The sequence below is a fragment of the Eretmochelys imbricata genome, chromosome 4 (assembly GCF_965152235.1).
Source record: "Eretmochelys imbricata isolate rEreImb1 chromosome 4, rEreImb1.hap1, whole genome shotgun sequence".
NCBI classification, from domain to species: Eukaryota; Metazoa; Chordata; order Testudines; family Cheloniidae; genus Eretmochelys; species Eretmochelys imbricata.
Window position 1 is genome coordinate 55,051,934 of NC_135575.1, and position 19,808 is coordinate 55,071,741.

Below are 19,808 nucleotides of genomic sequence, written 5' to 3' on the forward strand. Positions count from 1 at the left end.
AAGTGATAAGCAAAAAGATTTCCAGAAATTAATTACTGTAGTACATCTGATAGGCTCATGACTTTAATTATCAAATTCCATGTACCTGATACATTCCTGAACTAGGAATATTTTTACCTTTATTATCTTAGAGTATATATATATAATTTTCAGTACCTCATAATTTTGTTCAGCAGTAGAGATCAAAGAGGTGATCATTTCATACTTGTCACCAAATCTTTTTCAGGCAGTCTTTCCCATATAGTTTCAGTGGGGGCAATAATGCTTGTGTGAATAAGGAGAGTATGATTTTGCCATTCATTTAGTACTTAAGACCCTTTAATTAATCTGTTTCTCATTCTAAACATTTTCTAAACATTCCTTCTGAGAAGTGAGAGTCCCTTAAAATCCATCATGCTTACCAGAAGATAGTTAATTTACAAATGATCACCTGGGGCCAAAAGTTAAAAGGCGCTCAAGGTCAAATTAGAAAGTGCCCAAGCACCCAACGTGGGGAATTCCAATATTACAAAGTTTGTTTTCATCCCAAATTGGGAAAAAAGTGAAAATATCAAAATCTGAGTGAAACACAATTCCTCAAAAGTGATTTAGAATGATCAAAAATGGGACTATTCAGACATTCCTGAATTGAAACATTTCAATTTGGTTTGTGAAACTGATTGCAATGTTTCATTTTGCATCAATTCGACACTGAAAAGTGTCGACCTGAGCTACCATGGTGCCTCATGGGAGTTGTAGTTTGAGCACACCACGCCATCAGTCTCCTTTCTAGGCCATGTCCCCCAGTTGAACTGTATCTCCCAAGACTCATCACCACGATTCAACCAGAGAAGAGACTAACATGGTTCATGGGAGATGCATCCAGCCAGAGAGCTCAGCCAGAGAGGAGAACAGGAGCATGAGGCACCATGGCAACTCAGGCAGACACAGATCTGAACTGAAATTAAACATTCTGATTTGGTTTGACAAACCAAGGTATTTCGATTTGGGTCAATCCAACTTGAAATGAAATACTTAATTTCATTGTTACTGAGTAAAAATGGAAAAACTTTGGCAAAATCAAAATTTCCCATGAAAAATGTCAAATTTGTGGAAATTGCATTTTGATGAAAATTCCTAATCAGATCTATTGATATTAAATATTGTTTTTGCTTATTATTTTTGAAATTCCACAAAGCTTATTTATAAAAAAAGAGTTCTTCCTTCACCTTATCTATAAAGGTTTGAGGATGACTGCAAAATCCAAATTATAGCTGTGCAATTCTAAGAATTTGGGCCTTGATGGGAGCAACTAGGAATATTCTACTCATGTGTACCAAATATATTTGCTCTCTAGAAAGAATGGGATTTAATTTAAAAAAAAGCAACCTGATTTCATTCATGTATGCAACATGCACTACTGTTCTCTTGCTATCATCTGTGTTGCTTCAAACTGGCAGCTCAGTGCTCTTGAGCATATGAATGTGGAGCCATGAAAGTTGTTGGTGACAATCTAAACTTATTTTTGGTCTACGAAAAACTGATTGGCTTCTGTAAATCAACCAGTTTCAGGTTATAGTTTCCTGTTAATGAATTTAAAGCAACTGGGCCAGTGATACCACCAGGAGTTAGTAAAGAGGATTCATTATATTATATAGAAGTAACAACAAAAGTGAGGCCATCTATCAACATACTATTCTAATCTATATAAATCATCATCTGGCACTATATACTCAGTTTTAAACATTTTGGATTTTTAGAAGCAGGAGAGAATGTTTTGCTCTCACTCTGAAGTTGATGGACACCGACAACAGCATTGGTTTCCACCATACTTATACTTGTATTAAATAAATTTTCCATGACCTTCTGCTTAAACTTACAGTGCTTTATCAATTTAAATACAGTGGACTATTTAAAGGAGTTACTGCTGAACAAAATTCTTGGAAAGTTTTTACATAGCCTATCTTACCTTACTCTTTCCTTTGAGTCTCCAAATGTTTCCTTGAGATTGGAGAAGTCTGGGTAATAGGAAGCAAGAGGGGAAATAACCTCAAGAATGCCCGACTGCACTTCGTTAGGGAAGCTGTAAAGAAAAGATTAATAACTATGGGCTAAATCAACAAAAGGACTTAGACATTGCAACTGTCAGCATTGCAATGCCTAACATTTAGGCACCTTGATGATCAGTGGAATCCTGAGCACCAAGTTATACAATGCATGGAGAAAGTTAGGCACCTAAGAATGAGATTCTTAGAAGCCAGGAAGCTGATCAGGACCTAAGCTAGCCAGTAGGAAATGCTGGGGAGAGGAGCAGGGACTAGGCCCCATGCTTCAAATGTAGATAGGTGCCTAAGTGTGGGTCACAGGGAGGTGCCTATCTCCACTTGGAATTCACAGCCATGAACCCTTTCCTGGAGTTAGGTGCCTAGGTCAGGTCAGCCCTTTCTCACAAAAATGACCGAGAGAGAAAGAGAGACCACTCCACCACAGCCAATAGCCCAGAGGTTACAGCACTCACCTATGATATGGGAAACCTGTTTTTCAAATACCTACTCAGCCCAGTTTCGAGCAGGGATTCAAACTTGGATCTCCCATGTCAGTTCCCGAGTCACTGGGCTGTTGGGTATTCTGGGATGGGTATACAGACACACACACTCTCTCTCACTTGTTTCTTGATCTGCTTCCCCCCCGACTGTCTGGCATGCTCTGCGAATCCCTACCAGATCAGGCCCCACAGGTGAGACAGGCAGGGGAACAACTAGTTTGAGAATCCTGCTAGGTCTTAGACATCAGCTAGGGTGCCGAGCAGTCAGTGGAATCAGGATTCAGGTGGTTTTGTGCATGCCCACTGGCAAAAACTTAGATGCCTAAGGAATTTAAGTACCTACAGGTTTAGGCGGTAACTGACTGGACATTTTTAAGATCATAGTGGTGCCTAAAGGGGCAGTTAGGTATTTAAGAGCTTTTCTACACAATTGGATAATGCACTCAAAGGGGATGTGATTTCAAAAACACATTAATTGGTCTATGTAGACTCTGCTGGTATGCGCTAAATGTTCCCTTGTCTCCTTTGATATAGTGCTGTTTGAAACAGTACTATGTTAAAGCACACTGAGGAACCCTTAGACCTGCTAGTGCACACTACATGAGCCAATTAATACATGTACTTTAGAAATCACCCTCCCATACAGCTCATTACTCACCATGTAGACCAGCCCTAAAATTCCTTGTGGATCTAACTAGCCCTCAGGTGTTAATCCTGGCATAGGGATCTGTACAGGCAGTTCCTAACCCCACGTTCAATCCCAGACCATGTCTACATGGGCAAAAAGATGTGTTTTTAATAATCAAGCTAACTCAGTTGAATAAACTTAACTCAACTGAAAAGTATAATGAGGCTTGGTCTACACTTGAAAGTTTTACAGGAATAACCATTTTGGTTCAGACATTTTACTAAAATAATTAAACTGGTAATAGCCCTAATGTGGATGTAACTATACTGGTATAAAAGTGACCTATACTGGTATAGCTTTTCCCATATGGGATGGGGAATAACTATGTGCTAGAGAGTAGAGATGTCACACTTCATGTACACTCTTCATGAAGTCTTTGGCTTTCCTATGACACACTTTCTGCTGTGGAGCAGAAACAAAGGAACCTAGAACAGGACAGTAGCAGGCTACAGCCAGACAGTTGCAGGAAGTTTTACCACCTTATTTCTGTGCATAGTTTCCATTCTTAATAAAGGGTTATCTTCAAACTGGTCTGTTTGTTGGTAAAAAATGATCACCTTCCTTTGTATAGCTGTTCTTTGAAATGTGTTTTACATGTTCAGTTCCACTGTAGGTGACTCAGAAGAAAACACACACAGAGGTGAGTTTGGAATCTACCTGAACAGAGACTGTAAGACAACCCGCCCGAAACTGGTATCATCTCTGGACTGATTGGCAATGGCATAATGAGAAGCAAAACTGTGGACTAATGACCAAGTGGCTGCTTTACAAATATCTACAATTGGCACTGGACCCAAGAAAGCTGCAGAAGCTGCCTGTCTGGTAAGAGAATGCACCAACACTCTAGTTGGCAGAATAGTATTAACCAGTGGGTAGCACAAACACGCATGAAGTGGGACCTAGGATGCGATTTTCTGAGTGGAAACTGTTTGGCCTTTAGCTCTGTCTGCAACACTACAAACAACTGCGTAGAGGATCTAAAAGATTTCTTCCAGTCCATGTAGAAAGCTAAAACTCTTCTCACATCCAGTGAGTAAAGCTATTCTTCATCCCTATGTGCATGAGGTTTCGGAAAGAACAATGGAAAACAGATTGCTTGGTTAACATGAAAATCAGAGGCTACTTTCGTGAGAAATTTTGGGTGAGGACAGAGATAAACCTTATCCTTATGGAAAACTATGTAGGGGGGTTCTGACAACTCGCCCACCCTTCTGGCTGAGGTAACTGCCATCAGAAATAATACCTTCATGGAAAGGTGAAGAAGAGAGCAAGTTGCCAGGAGCAAAAAGGGAGGTCCCATAATTTTTGCTAGAACTAAGTTCAGGTCCCCAGGAGAGACGGGGTCTCATACATATGAGCATAATCTGACCAAGTCCTTTAGGAAGTGGGTAATGATGGGGTTTGAAAAAAGATCTATCATCCACTAAGAAGTGGAAGGCCAGAATGGCTGTCAGATGCACCCTTATAGAGCTAATAGCCAAACTCTGTTTTAGATCTAGTAGATAGTCCAGCACGAGGTCCAGGGGTGCCTGCTTTGGAGATGCACCATTCACATGACACCAAATGGAGAAATGCTTCTGTTTAGCCATGTAAGTGCTTCTAGTTGAGAGTTTTCTGCTATTCAGAAGCACTTCTTGAATGTCCTTCAAGCAGGACTTTCCAAAGGATACCAGCCATGAAGAATCCATGCTGTCAGATGAAAAGCTTGGAGGTTGGAATGGAGTCCCAGAAAATTACATCTAAATCCAATGGGAGAGACAGGGGAGGCTTGACTGACAAGGATATCAGGATCAAGTACCAGTGTCGATCACGCAATGCCGGTGCTACAAGGATGAGGTGAACACGGTCTTGTTTCACTTTGAAAACAACCATGGGAAGCAAAGGAATCAGGGGAAAAGCATATAAGAGAAATTTCTTCCAGGATAGAGAAAAGCATCTGTCAACAAGCCTGGACCAAGCCTGCCTTGGAAGCAGAACTGATGTAATTTTCTATTGGTTCTTCTTGCAAACAGGTCCACTTGGGGAGTTCCCTGGAGCTGGAAGATGGACCTGGCCACATTTGAACGTCGTGAGCACTCATGGTGATCGGAGAAGGATTTGCTCAGCTTAACCACTAAAATGTTCTGTTTTTCAGGATGATAAGCAGTTCTGAGATGAACTGGGTTGGCTAAAAAGAAGTTCTAAAGGCATGCTGCCTCCTGGCACAGTTAGTTCAACTGTGCTTCTGCTTGTTTGTTTATGTAAAACATGGTCACCGAATTGTCTGTCAGAATTAACAATTTTTTCCCCCACTACATGGGGGAGGAAGACCAAGCAGGCTAGACATACCTCTCAACTCCCTGACATTTATGAGTCTTTTGAGGCTACCGAAGACCTTAAGTCTGCAGGGACCCCATATAAGTCCCCGAGCCCAGAAAAGACACATTAGTAGCAGGGGGAGAAAGGGAACCCCCATGCAAACTTTCTGAAGGTTCATCTACCAGTCTAGAAATGACAACATTAACATTGGCACTCCAACCACTTTAGCCAAATGGTGATGACTCATGGCACACACTAATACTAGCCATGCCTGCAGCTTTCTGAGGTGCAATCTGGTGTGCTGAACTACATAGGTACATGCTGCCATGTGACCGAGAAGACTGAGGCAGCTGCATACTGTTGTGCAGCAGCATGCTCTCAGTTGCAGCACTAAATCCTGTAAAGTTTCTAACCTGGCTTGTGGTAGCAAGGCCATTACCTTTGTGGTGTCTAAGACTGCCCTGATTAATTCTTTTGTCTGTACCAGTTTCAGGATTGATTTGTCTCGATTTACTAAGAGCCCCAGCGCATCACATGTGGACAGGACAGTTGATAAACTGGATAGGTCTTGAGCCTTAGACCAACCTCTGATCAACCAGTCGTCCAGGTATAGGAATATATGAACACCTAATTTTCGTAGGTGAGTTGCTACGACTGCCATGGATTTTGTGAACACTCGGGGAGCAGCTGACAGACCACACACAAGCACTGTGAACTGATAATGGCACCCATTCACCACAAATCTGAGACACTTCCAATGGTCGTGATGTATTGCAACATGGAACTAAGCATCCTTTAAGTTGAGGGCAGCATACGAGTCCCCCTGCTCCAGGAAAGGAATAGTTGAAGCTAGGGTAACCATGTGGAATTTTATTTTCTTCAGGAATTTGTTCAACTGTCTTAGATCTAAAATAAGCCTGAGACCCCCTTTTGTCTTGGGGATCAGGAAGTAGTGGGAATAGAAGCCCTTCCCCTGAGGTACAAGGGGACTTCCTCTATGGCCCCTGCCAGAAGAAGAGATTGGACCTCCTGTTGAAGGGAAATCTTGTGAGAGTGGTCCCTGGAGAGGACTGGGGAAGGGGGTTGAGGGGTAGAAATTAACTGGTTGGCATACCCAGTTCCACTGTGCTTAAGACCCACTGGTCTGAAGTTACGTGGACCCAAGCATTTAGAAAGTGGGATAAGCGACTGGTAAACAAATGATGGTGAACAGAGGGAGTTATGGTGACTGGTACACTGTCCTTGACAAACCCATCAACATGCCTCTTTGGATGAGGCAGTTGGACAGGGTGAGCCCATTGATGCTTAGGAGGAGGGCAGTGGAGGGCATCTCCTATAACCTTTGCCCTTTTTCCTTGGCAGATCTTGAGATTGGGAAGCAAACCCTGGTGTCTCTATGGCTGCTGCAAATGAAACTGCTTTCTTTTCGCTGCTGGGATATAGATCACAAGGAATTTGAGTGTTGTCCTAGAATCCTTAAGGTTATGAAGCCTGCCATTTGTTTTTTCTGAAAAGAGGGAGGGATCTTTGAAATGTACGTCCTGGATAGTCTGTTGGACTTCTAGAGATAGACCACAAGACTGCAACCACGTACACCTTCTCATAACAACACCTGATGCCATGGTTCAAGCAGCCAAGTCTGCACTATCCGAACTGTCCAGGACTGGAGGGCAGTCCTGCCGACCAGCTTACCCTCTTCAGCCATTACTGCAAATTCTTTTCTATAGTCCTCTGGTGGCTTATCTTGAAATTTCATGATGTTTCTCCCGGAGGGTGAAGTCATATTGACTCAGGAGAGCCTGTTGGTGTGCAATCCTTAGTTGTAGTCTTCCTGAAGAATAAAGCTTGCAACCAAACAGATCCAGCCTCTTTGAGTCTTTGCATTTTGGCATTGAAGCTTATTGTTCTTGTCTTTCCCACTCATTTGCAGCTCCCACCACAAGAGAACCCGGAGGAGATGAGAAAAAAAAATGTTCATATCCCGTTATAGGGGACAAAGTACCTCCTCTCAACTTGTTTTACTGTCTGGGGCAAGGAGGAGGATGCCTGCCAAAGGGCCTTGACTGGCTCCAAGAGGCTTCATTAATTGGTAGCACCACCCTGACTGGGGCCGCCGATACTAGGATGTCCACCAACATATGAAAGCTTTCATGAACCTTTTCTGCCTGAATGTCAAGTACAGAGGCCACTCTTTTTAAACTATCTTGATAAGCTCTGTGGTCCTTTGGCAGCTGTGAATCACTTGACAGCTCCACAGCCTCATCTGGTGATGAGGATGAAGATGCAACAAACATCTGAGATGGTGGTTGGTCTGTGGCTTGTAGCAGGGAGGGTGCCTGAGTGGCTTTTGGCCAGGGAATGATGCTCTCAGTACCAGTGCCTCCAGTGCACTCTCCATGACAGCAAGCAAGATGGTTGAGGGGAGGTCCTAGCCCAGCTGGGGGATGGGGGCAAGACCACACAGTGCCCATAATGGGCACTTATGTAGGCCCAGGACCTATCCTTGCCCAGGCCATTGACCCTTAGGAGGACACCAATGCTGGGGCTGCTGCATGGCGCAGGGTCCCAATGACTCTGATGGAGGGCATGTTCTCCATCCTGGGTGGGAAATAGAGGACCTCACCTCTGAGTTGGGGAAGAAGAGTCAGATGCTTTTGATGGTGAAGATGCAAATCCAGATGGGACTTGTGAGAAATAGCCTCATCCCAGGGATGGCGGTACTGGGGAAATCATGGGAGGTGACTACACAGGCTTTTGTGGAGGTTTGGGTAGTGGCACCATTGGATCTCGATCTGGACAGGCATGAACCATGGGCATCCATATTGGCTGTGGACCTTCCCCTGCCAGTGATACAAGTACTGAGAGGCTAAACAAGTCTCTTGTGGCTGCATACTCTGGTAACCTCTCCAGGGTTGTTGGGATCAGCCCTGTCTTTTGGCTCCATTAATGTCTTTCAGGAGATGGCCTTGACAGACCTAGCACAAACTCCAGAGGTGGCAATCCCCTCTTGGGAGGAGAGGAGTGTCTCTTCTGAATGTTTTTTCAGGTTTCTACCTCTAACTGATGCAAACAAGCTAAGGAACCACACCTGAGGAAGGCCTAAGCCTTTTCTTCACACCTGGAGAACAGTCCTGAGGAGCCGCAGACATCTCCAGTGGAATGCTCCATACCATAATTGATGAACTTGGGTGCTTGCCATGTGTGAAGACTCTGATGGGGGTCAAAGTGCTGCCTCCATAAGCGAGCACTTAGCCTTACTGCCTTATCTTTTTTTGAACAGCATTTGAATCCTTTGCAAATATGACATTTGTCACTAGCATGGGATTCCCCCAAACATTTCAAGCAGGCCGGGTGTGGGTCACAGACTGGCATGGGTTTTGCAAGGCCCGGCAGGACTTAAACCCTGGCAAACACAGCATCATTCCAGTACTGTTCCCAGTATTGAAAGATAAAAAGCGATCAAATGAGACCAAAAATGGGAACCTAAGTACAGTAAAAGCTGTGTTATTCAGCACTTTATCAATCAGAAAGCTCTATAAACCAGTATTTCTGATATTCAGTGGGGTTGCTAGGTGTCTGGTTTTCGACCAGAATGCCCGGTCGAAAAGGGACCCTGGCGGCTCTGGACAGCACCACACACTGGGCCATTAAAAGTCCGGTTGGCACAGGGCCAGCAGACTCCCTACCTGGCTCCGCGTGGCTCCCTGCTGCTCCTAAGTGGAGGAATGGCCATGGGGGCTCCGTGATCTGCCCTCGACCCAAGTGCTGACTCCGCAGCCCCCACTGCTGGGAACCGCAGCCAAAGGGAGCTACGGGGCAGCGCCTGTGGGAGGAGGCAGCTTGCAGAGCCGCCTGGCTGTGCCGCCATCTAGGAGCAGCAGGGACATGTTGCTGCTTCCGGGGAGCTGCCCAAGGTGGGCGCCACCTGAATCCGGCACCCCGAAACCCCTCCCACCCCCAACCCCTGCTACTGAAACTCTGCAACTTACCTAAAATAACACTGAGGGTGAGAAATTGCTTCTTGAAACCAGTCTCTTTAAGATCTTAAGCTTAGTATGCGTGGTTTGTTTTATTTGCTCAGTAATCCGCTTTGTTCTGTTTGCTATCCCTTATAATCACTGAAAATCTGCCTTTTATAGTTAATAAATTTGTTTTGCTTATTATTAAATCCAGTTTGTGCAATTTCTAACGGGGCCAGGGGGAAAGAAGTAGTGCATATCTCTCATCACATTGAGGGAGAGGGTGAATTTTTATGAGCTTGCGCAGTGCAGATCTTCCTATACAGCACAAGTCAATATACCTTTGGGTCTGCACTCCAAGGGAAGTGAGCACCTGAGTGCTGGGGCAAGTCCCTTAAACTGAGTCTTCCCAGAGCTGATCTCAATGTCTGTGTCTTTCTGCAGCTGGGTGTGGCCCTGTCTTTGTGTGTTCTAGAGCAGGTTTAAGAGCCTGCCTCAGCAAGACAGAGTAAAGGGGGCCCATGCTGGTGGAACAGGCGGACTCAGTGGTATCCCAGTACATCAGGTGGCACAATGCATTACAGATCCATCCCGTCATTCAGTTCCAGTTTCCGGATGTAGTTATTATCGATTATATTCTTTGTCATTCAACTGCCTTTCCACTCTGTATCCTCCTTGCATTTAATTGTTCTTCTTTAGTGAGTAAAGGTTGATACTTAAAACACAGCATCAACAATGCAATGTTTTTCACAATCAGCTAACGTAGCTGCAGTCAATATTCCATTTAAATGGGCAATTCAAGCACTTGTCCCTTTCAAGCGAAGACTTTCAGTTTTTCAAGTGTTACTAAACATTTACCAGAGAGTAGGATAAGAGCAAGCAAAATTACAGTGAAATCTCAGCCTGAGCTTATTTCTTCATAACAGTCACACTTGAATTCAGTCTTTCAAAGTCTTTTCAAAATTACTTCATACTGAATCGCAATATAGATAACTGAATTAGTGCATTTCATTGAAGTAGATTGCTATCCAAAATCTGTGGCCCTTAAAAAAAGAAGAACTGCTACCCAAACTATCAAACAAAGACACCTAGAAAATGTCACAGATCTCAGCACAGATAGCTATAGATTTTAGGGGACTGAGGTCAATGGGGACAGTGTATGAATACAAAGGTGCTTTGGATTGCACTATTAATTCCTTGGAAAGCAGGCTCACATTGAAGAAAATTAACGTATGTTTCAAAGGTTAGAATGCAACCTAAAAGCATTGAATTATGAAATGTGAGTAATGGCACCATTTCAGCAAGTTTTCATTTTGTAGTTCATTATTGAAACGCTGCAACTTTTCAGGTAAAACTGATTAGCCATTAGCCATACAATAGGTCCTGAGGGAGGACTTACCTGGTTCTAACACTTTCTGCAATACTGTTAACATACTCTGCATTCACCTAGAGAAGTAAAGAACAAAAAAGTATCTAACACACTCCTTCCTTTTACCCAATTTAATATTTTCATTAACTTCCAGTCTAACTGATATAAGTATACATAGAAAACACTTCACTGCCTAATTTTTTAATTCTAGGCAAGAGTAATTATATCAGTGTTCCTACAACTAAATATTGTTGTGTTACCCAGGCATCTGAATTTATATTATAAATCAGAGATGCTTCATTTGTGTGTAAATTATTTGTGTGTGGACTATATACAGGTTCTCATCACTTTAGTAAGAGAGAGATCACAGATTTGTGGCAATCTGTCTACAGCTTCTAGTTGTGAGGACTAAATTTAGTATGCCCCTCTGATCCTGTTCTCAGTAAAGAGGTCATTTGGATTAATCATCAAAATAATCACTAACTTTTATGAACCTGATCCGGTTGTTGGTGAGAAAACTCACCTGTGCAAACTTTCCTTGCCTAGGGCTATCCATATCCAAAGTTTTAAACAGGAGATTGCTCCTCATTTAACTAACTGGTGGCATTTAGCTTGGAAATTAGAATGTCAGTTTTTGCTCATTATTGCTGCCCCATACAACTAGCAGTTTTAGTATGGAAAATTCAGGCTTTAACTAAATGAAAATCTAACACTGCTTAAAGGTGTTGTCCCTTTGGAGATGTAGGGGTCATTCTGTCAGTTTAGGATTGGTTATTTAAAAAAGTTATAGCCAAGCTTCATCACAAGATATACATTAAAACAGCAATAAGTCAAGAATACATAGCTGTTGAGGGTTGACAAGAGAAAGCTACTTCAACAACCGTGTTACCCACTTACAGACATGATACTACTTAGAGTTACCCATGATGCAAGCATTTGTGAACCTGATCCCCAGAAGCTTCAACGACTAATAAAGCTACTGTGCCCAAAGCCATTTCACTCCGTTTAAATTGGGAAATTACACCAAATTAGAAAGTGACCCTGAGGATTCCTGGGGAGAGACTCCACCCTTCCTACCCTACACTACTCTGGCCTGGCCCTTTTACACTGCTACAGCAGCATAAAGAGACAAGAAAAAATCTTTAGCTGGCTGGTGGACAATTCCTTTGCTGCAGGCACTATGCAAAGCTGCTGTAACAGCCTTACATAGGACCCTCTCAAGCTCCTTCACTGGAAGCATGCTGGGGGAGGGGCAGAACTTAAAGCAATCTTAGCCCTGGTCTACACTAGGACTTTAGGTCGAATTTAGCAGCGTTAAATCTATGTAAACCTGCACCCGTTCACACGATGAAGCCCTTTATTTCGACTTAAAGGGCTCTTAAAATCGATTTCCTTACTCCACCCCTGACAAGTGGATTAGTGCTTAAATCGGCCTTGCCAGGTTGAATTTGGGGTACTGTGGACACAATTTGACGGTATTGGCCTCCGGGAGCTATCCCAGAGTGCTCCATTGTGACCGCTCTGGACAGCACTCTCAACTCAGATGCACTGACCAGGTAGACAGGAAAAGAACTGCGAACTTTTGAATCTCATTTCCTGTTTGGCCAGCGTGGCAAGCTGCAGGTGACCATGCAGAGCTCATCAGCAGAGGTGACCATGATGGAGTCCCAGAATCGCAAAAGAGCTCCAGCATGGACTGAACGGGAGGTACAGGATCTGATCGCTGTATGGGGAGAGGAATCCGTGCTATCAGAACTCCGTTCCAGTTTTCGAAATGCCAAAACCTTTGTCAAAATCTCCCAGGGCATGAAGGACAGAGGCCATAACAGGGACCCGAAGCAGTGCCGCATGAAACTTAAGGAGCTGAGGCAAGCCTACCAGAAAACCAGAGAGGCGAACGGCCGCTCCGGATCAGAGCTCCAAACATGCCGCTTCTATGATGAGCTGCATGCCATTTTAGGGGGTTCAGCCACCACTACCCCAGCCATGTTGTTTGACACCTTCAATGGAGATGGAGGCAGCAGGAAGCAGGTTTTGGGGACGAAGAAGATGATGATGAGGAGGAGGTTGTAGATAGCTCACAGCAAGCAAGCAGAGAAACCGGTTTTCCAGACAGCCAGGAACTGTTTCTCACCCTGGACCTGGAGCCAGTACCCCCCGAACCCACCCAAGGCTGCCTCCTGGACCCGGCAGGCGGAAACGGGACCTCTGGTGAGTGTACCTTTTAAAATACTATACATGGTTTAAAAGCAAGCATGTGAAAGGATTAATTTGCTCTGGCATTCGCGGCTCTCCTGGATGTACTCCCAAAGCCTTTGCAAAAGGTTTCTGGGGAGGGCAGCCTTATTGCATCCTCCATGGTAGGACACTTTACCACTCCAGGCCAGTAACACGTACTCGGGAATCACTGTACAACAAAGCATTGCAGTGTATGTTTGCTGGCGTTCAAACAACATCTGTTCTTTATCTCTCTGTGTTATCTTCAGGAGAGTGAGATATCATTCTTGGTCACCTGGTTGAAATAGAGTGCTTTTCTTCAGGGGACACTCAGAGGAGCCCGTTCCTGCTGGGCTGTTTGCCTGTGGCTGAACAGAAATGTTCCCCGCTGTTAGCCACAGGGAGGGGAGAAGGTTGAGGGGATAGCCAGGCGGTGGGGGGAGGCAAAATGCGACCTTGTAACAAAAGCACATGTGCTATGTATGTAATGTTAACAGCAAGGTTTACCCTGAAAGAGTGTAGCCACTGTTTTATAAAATGTATCTTTTTAAATACCGCTGTCCCTTTTTTTTTCTCCACCAGCTGCATGTGTTTCAATGATTACAGGATCTTCTCCTTCCCAGAGGCTAGTGAAGATTAGAAAGAAAAAAAAACGCACTCGTGATGAAATGTTCTCTGAGCTCATGCTGTCCTCCCACACTGACAGAGCACAGACGAATGCGTGGAGGCAAATAATGTCAGAGTGCAGGAAAGCACAAAATGACCAGGAGGAGAGGTGGCGGGCTGAAGAGAGGGCTGAAGCTCAAATGTGGCAGCAGTGTGATGAGAGGAGGCAGGATTCAATGCTGAGGCTGCTGGAGGATCAAACCAGTATGCTCCAGTATATGGTTGAGCTGCAGCAAAGGCAGCTGGAGCACAGACTGCCACTACAGCCCCTGTGTAACCAACCGCCCTCCTCCCCAAGTTCCATAGCCTCCACACCCAGACACCCAAGAATGCGGTGGAGGTCCTCCAGCCAACCAGCCACTCCACCACAGAGGATTGCCCAAAAAACAGAAGGCTGGCATTCAATAAATTTTAAAGTTGTAAACTTTTAAAGTGCTGTGTGGCATTTTCCTTTCCTCCTCCACCACCCCTCCTGGGCTACCTTGGTAGTCATCCCCCAATTTGTGTGATGAATGAACAAATGATGCATGAATGTGAAGCAACAATGACTTTATTGCCTCTGCAAGCGGTGATCGAAGGGAGAAGGGGAGGGTGGTTAGCTTACAGGGAAGTAGAGTGAACCAAGGGGCAGGGGGTTTCATCAAGGAGAAACAAACAGAACTTTCACACCGTAGCCTGGCCAGTCATGAAACTGGTTTTCAAAGCTTCTCTGATGCGTACCGTGCCCTCCTGTGCTCTTCTAACCTCCCTGGTGTCTGGCTGCGCGTAACCAGCAGCCAGGCGATTTGCCTCAACCTCCCACCCCGCCATAAACGTCTCCCCCTTACTCTCACAGATATTGTGGAGCACACAGCAAGCAGTAATAACAGTGGAAATATTGGTTTCGCTGAGGTCTAAGCGAGTCAGTAAACTGCGCCAGCGCGCCTTTAAACATCCAAATGCACATTCTACCACCATTCTGCACTTGCTCAGCCTGTAGTTGAACAGCTCCTGACTATTGTCCAGGCTGCCTGTGTACGGCTTCATGAGCCATGGCATTAAGGGGTAGGCTGGGTCCCCAAGGATAACTATAGGCATTTCAACATCCCTAACAGTTATTTTCTGGTCTGGGAATAAAGTCCCTTCCTGCAGCTTTTGAAACAGACCAGAGTTCCTGAAGATGCGAGCGTCATGTACCTTTCCCGGCCATCCCATGTTGATGTTGGTGAAACGTCCCTTGTGATCCACCAGAGCTTGCAGCACTATTGAAAAGTACCCCTTGCGGTTTATTTACTCGCCGGCTTGGTGCTCCGGTGCCAAGGTAGGGATATGGGTTCCGTCTATGGCCCCACCACAGTTAGGGAATCCCATTGCAGCAAAGCCATCCACTATAACCTGCACATTTCCCAAGGTCACTACCCTTGATATCAGCAGATCTTTGACTGCGTGGTCTACTTGCATCACAGCAGCCCCAACAGTAGATTTGCCCACTCCAAATTGATTCCCAACTGACCGCTAGCTGTCTGGCGTTGCAAGCTTCCACAGGGCTATTGCCACTCGCTTCTCAACTGTGAGGGCTGCTCTCATCTTGGTACTCATGCGCTTCAGGGCAGGGGAAAGCAAGTCACAAAGTTCCATGAAAGTTCCCTTACGCATGCGAAAGTTTCGCAGCCACTGGGAATTGTCCCAGACCTGCAACACTATGCGGCCCCGCCAGTCTGTGCTTGTTTCCCGAGCCCAGAATTGGCGTTCCACAGCATGAACCTGCCCCATTAGCACCATGATGCATGCATTGGCAGGGCCAATGCTTTCGGAGAAATCTGGGTCCATGTCCTGATCACTCATGTGACTGCGCTGACGTCGCCTCCTCGCCCGGTATCGCTCTGCCAGGTTCTGGTGCTGCATATACTGCTGGATAATGTGTGTGGTGTTTAATGTGCCCCTAATTGCCAAAGTGAGCTGAGCAGCCTCCATGCTTGCCTTGGTATGGCATCTGCACAGAAAAAAGGCGCGGAACGATTGTCTGCCGTTGCTCTGACGGAGGGGTGATTGACGACATGGCTTACAGGGTTGGCTTACAGGGAATTAAAATCAAGAAAGGGGGTGGCTTTACATCAATGAGTATTTCAGGCAGGACTTCACAGAGGGTTCCAATAAGAAATGGTGCACCTAAGTAATTGTTCTTATTGGAACAAGCAGGTTGGTCTGGCCTCTGATTGATACATGGCTAGATTTACCTCGCTGCACCTTCTCTGTGAGTGACTGCAGTGTGACCTAGAGGAATGAGTCCCCTAGACGGGGAAGGGGGGGAAGCAAATGAGTACAAAACAAATCTGGTCTATTTCTTGTTTTGATCCACTCCATCTATCTTTTACATCTTTGGCTGGCAGAAGACGGTGCAGTAGGACTGCTAGCCATCCTCATCTCTTGCCTGCCTGGCAGAAGATGGTACAGTAGGACTGCTAGCAATCCATATCGCCTGCCTGCTCACCATAAGATGGTTCAATAGGACTGACTGCAGGACTAAAGAGAATGACCTGGTCAAGTCACTCCAAATTTAATCCCTGCGCATATGTCTGCCCAGGCGCTCCTGGCCGACGTGGCCAGGAGCACCTCGGACATGATGATGACGGCTACCAGTCGTACTGTACTGTCTGCTGCCACAAGGCAATGGGTTGATGCTGCTGTGTAGCAATGCAGTACCACGTCTGCCAGCACCCAGGAGACATACGGTGATGGTTACCTGAGCGGGCTCCATGCTTGCCGTGGTATGGCGTCTGCACAGGTAACTCAGGAAAAAAGGTGCGAAATGATTGTCTGCCCTTGCTTTCACGGAGGGAGGGAGGGAGGGAGGGAAGGAACTGGGGCCTGACGATATGTACCCAGAATCACCCGCGACAATGTTTTAGCCCCATCAGGCATTGGGATCTCAACCCAGAATTCCAATGGGCAGCGGAGACTGCGGGAACTGTGGGATAGCCACCCACAGTGCAACACTCCGGAAGTCGACACTTGCCTCGGTACTGTGGAAGCACTCCGCCGAGTTAATGCACTTAGAGCATTTTCTGTGGGGACGCACACACTCAAATATATAAAACCGATTTCTAAAAAACCAACTTCTATAAATTCGACCTAATTTCGTAGTGTAGACATACCCTTAGCCTCCCACCCTCTGGGCTGTATCTGTGTGTGCTGCACCTCTTGGAGGTGCAGCACATAATTGCACACCTCTTAAATAACATGGTGTTAAATTTCAGAGTAACAGCCGTGTTAGTCTGTATTCGCAAAAAAAAAAGGAGTACTTGTGGCACCTTAGAGACTAACCAATTTATTTGACCATAAGCTTTCCTGAGCTACAGCTCACTTCATCGGATGCATACCGTGGAAACTGCAGCAGACTTTATATATACACAGAGAATATGAAACAATACCTGCTCCCACCCCACTGTCCTGCTGGTAATAGCTTATCTAAAGTGATCATCAGGTTGGGCCATTTCCAGCACAAATCCAGGTTTTCTCACCCTCCACCCCCCCACACAAATTCACCCTCCTGCTGGTGATAGCCCATCCAAAGTGACAACTCTTTACACAATGTGCATGATAATCAAGTTGGGCCATTTCCTGCACAAATCCAGGTTCTGTGTATTTTGCGAATACAGACTAACACGGCTGTTACTCTGAAATTTAACACCATGTTATTTAAGAGGTGTGCAATTATGTGCTGCACCTCCTGTGAGGGGGTGAGAGAACCTGGATTTGTGCAGGAAATGGCCCAACTTGATTATCATGCACATTGTGTAAAGAGTTGTCACTTTGGATGGGCTATCACCAGCAGGAGAGTGAATTTGTGTGGGGGGGTGGAGGGTGAGAAAACCTGGATTTGTGCTGGAAATGGCCCAACCTGATGATCACTTTAGATAAGCTATTACCAGCAGGACAGTGGGGTGGGAGGAGGTATTGTTTCATATTCTCTGTGTATATATAAAGTCTGCTGCAGTTTCCACGGTATGCATCCGATGAAGTGAGCTGTAGCTCACGAAAGCTCATGCTCAAATAAATTGGTTAGTCTCTAAGGTGCCACAAGTACTCCTTTTCTTTATGGTGTTAAATGTAATTTATCACTCAGTGTATGGAGGGATTGTCTTAATTAATACTGTGTCAGTTGGTCAAGGCTAACTCTAGTGTGAACCTAGTATTTCTACTTCTGCCCTTCACCGGGGTCCACCAAAGAGGCAACTTTAATTCCCACTGAAGAGCCATCGGAGCTCTACCGCAGGAGTCACAATGGAGTAACTGAATTGGTATATTCCCCAGTTGTCCTGGCCTCCTCTCCTTTACAGCAAGTATTACTCACTTTTACCTCAGGGGTGGCATATTATTGCCTACCCCTCATAAGTAGCTTCTTTATGCCACTGTAACCTAGACCCCTTGCAGGGCAAGGCCCTCTACCAGGACTTATCCCACTGTAAAACAGTCTAAATTTACTGGCTTATTTTCTAGTCTAGCTAAATTTACAATTTAATTTTAAAAATTAAACTATCATAGTGATCTGGACCAGAAAGAGATATCAGGATCCTATTTAAGCCGATAAGGTGAAGTGTGATCTAGGTATTATTTATAGTTTGAACAGTTATAAATGTGGTTAACTAAATTAGTACACTTTATTTTACATTTAATAAATAAGCGGAAACTAGCCGTTAAAGAATGCATAAAGACAGCTAGATTGTGAGAGCGGATGTGGGTCCCCAACCACCACCATCTGTCTGCAAAGAGTTGCTAAATAATGCACTTTTATTAGGTGTATTTCATAGCTATAGTTCTTTCACCATAAGAACAAGAGATTCAGGGAGAGGAAAATTCCCAGTTACCTGAAACAACCTAATTTATGCACATCATTTTCAAACAAGAGCTATTATGTTTTGTAGATTTTATAACCACAGTATTTATTTTTCTCTGAAAAACTGTCACTTCACATGCAATCTGCTAGAGCGTCAGAGCATCTTGTAAAATACTCATAATCCTAAATAGCTGACAAATACCTCTATTTCTTTCAAATTAAGGTAATAAGCTCATCTTTTGTCAGATTCTATGGACTTTTGTGGATGACAGTTTTCAACTCCTTTCATTCTGAGAATAGAATACTTTGTATTAAGAGACAAAAATGAATCCACATGATTTTATTTGAAGGAGATGTGACTGCAAGCAGAGCAAGGGTGCCTGTGAATATAATGTGACAGTTGTTACCTGTATAATCTTTTTTTCACAGTTCTTTTCCAGACAAGACCAAGGCACTGACCACTACACAAGTCCTAATAGGCACAAAGTTTGGGAATTTTATGACTGCCAACATCATTACAAAGGAATACAGTATGTCAGCTTCTAGCATTTAATTAAATAGGATTCCATGCAAATTCTTGACCATGTTATCGGTCCTTTATTGAAAAGTAGGGATATTTTCCCATATTTCAACTGCATGGAGAAATCCTTCCAAAAGCAATGATGATCAGTAAATGGAAGTGCTTCATACACTACTGTACTCACACATAGATTCCTATATTGTCTCTTTATTAACATAAATACACCTGTTCATACTAACTTACCTCTGCTACAAAGATAACCACTACGCAATCATTCTTCTGCTCTGCAGACATCTCATAGAAGAGAGAGTTCAACGTGCCCAGCAGATAACTTTGTTTTCCCCTTTTCACAGTAGGAATACCCATCACCAGGGAGACTGCAAACAGAAATTAAAATAATTTCATCTCAAGTCAAATAGAGGCTATTTAGTGAGTTTTTGCAATTTTATATGATAAAAATAACACACAGAAAAGGGACAATCATAAATAGGAACTTCAATAGACTGATCAACAAGTTAATGTTTCTGCAGAGTTTTGACAGGGTATGAACTGCCATATGGCATGGGATATACTGTGTGTCATGACCATAAATTAGGTTGCAGACATTTTCATTTGTACGCTATAGGCACTGGGTCTACATTACATAGCTGTTAAGCAGTTTTGAGGACTCTGACCGTGTTTACACGGGGATCTTACATTGATCTACTTTGTGCACTCTGAGTGCAACAATTAAATATATCCAACCAAAGTG

At 44.4% G+C, this 19,808-nt stretch overlaps 1 protein-coding gene across 11 annotated transcripts in view; it reads right to left on the reverse strand.

The window, feature by feature from the left end:
• MGAT4D (MGAT4 family member D) overlaps nt 1-19,808 on the reverse strand; it is a 124,325-nt gene that overhangs the window by 39,770 nt on the left and 64,747 nt on the right. For all 11 annotated transcript variants that reach the window (XM_077815282.1, XM_077815275.1, XM_077815277.1 and 8 more), the window contains 3 exons: nt 19,301-19,434; nt 10,869-10,915; nt 1,949-2,062 (listed from right to left, as the gene is read on the reverse strand). In XM_077815282.1, the coding sequence (XP_077671408.1) occupies nt 1,949-2,062; nt 10,869-10,915; nt 19,301-19,434 (295 nt within the window). The remainder of the gene's footprint in view (nt 1-1,948; nt 2,063-10,868; nt 10,916-19,300; nt 19,435-19,808) is intronic.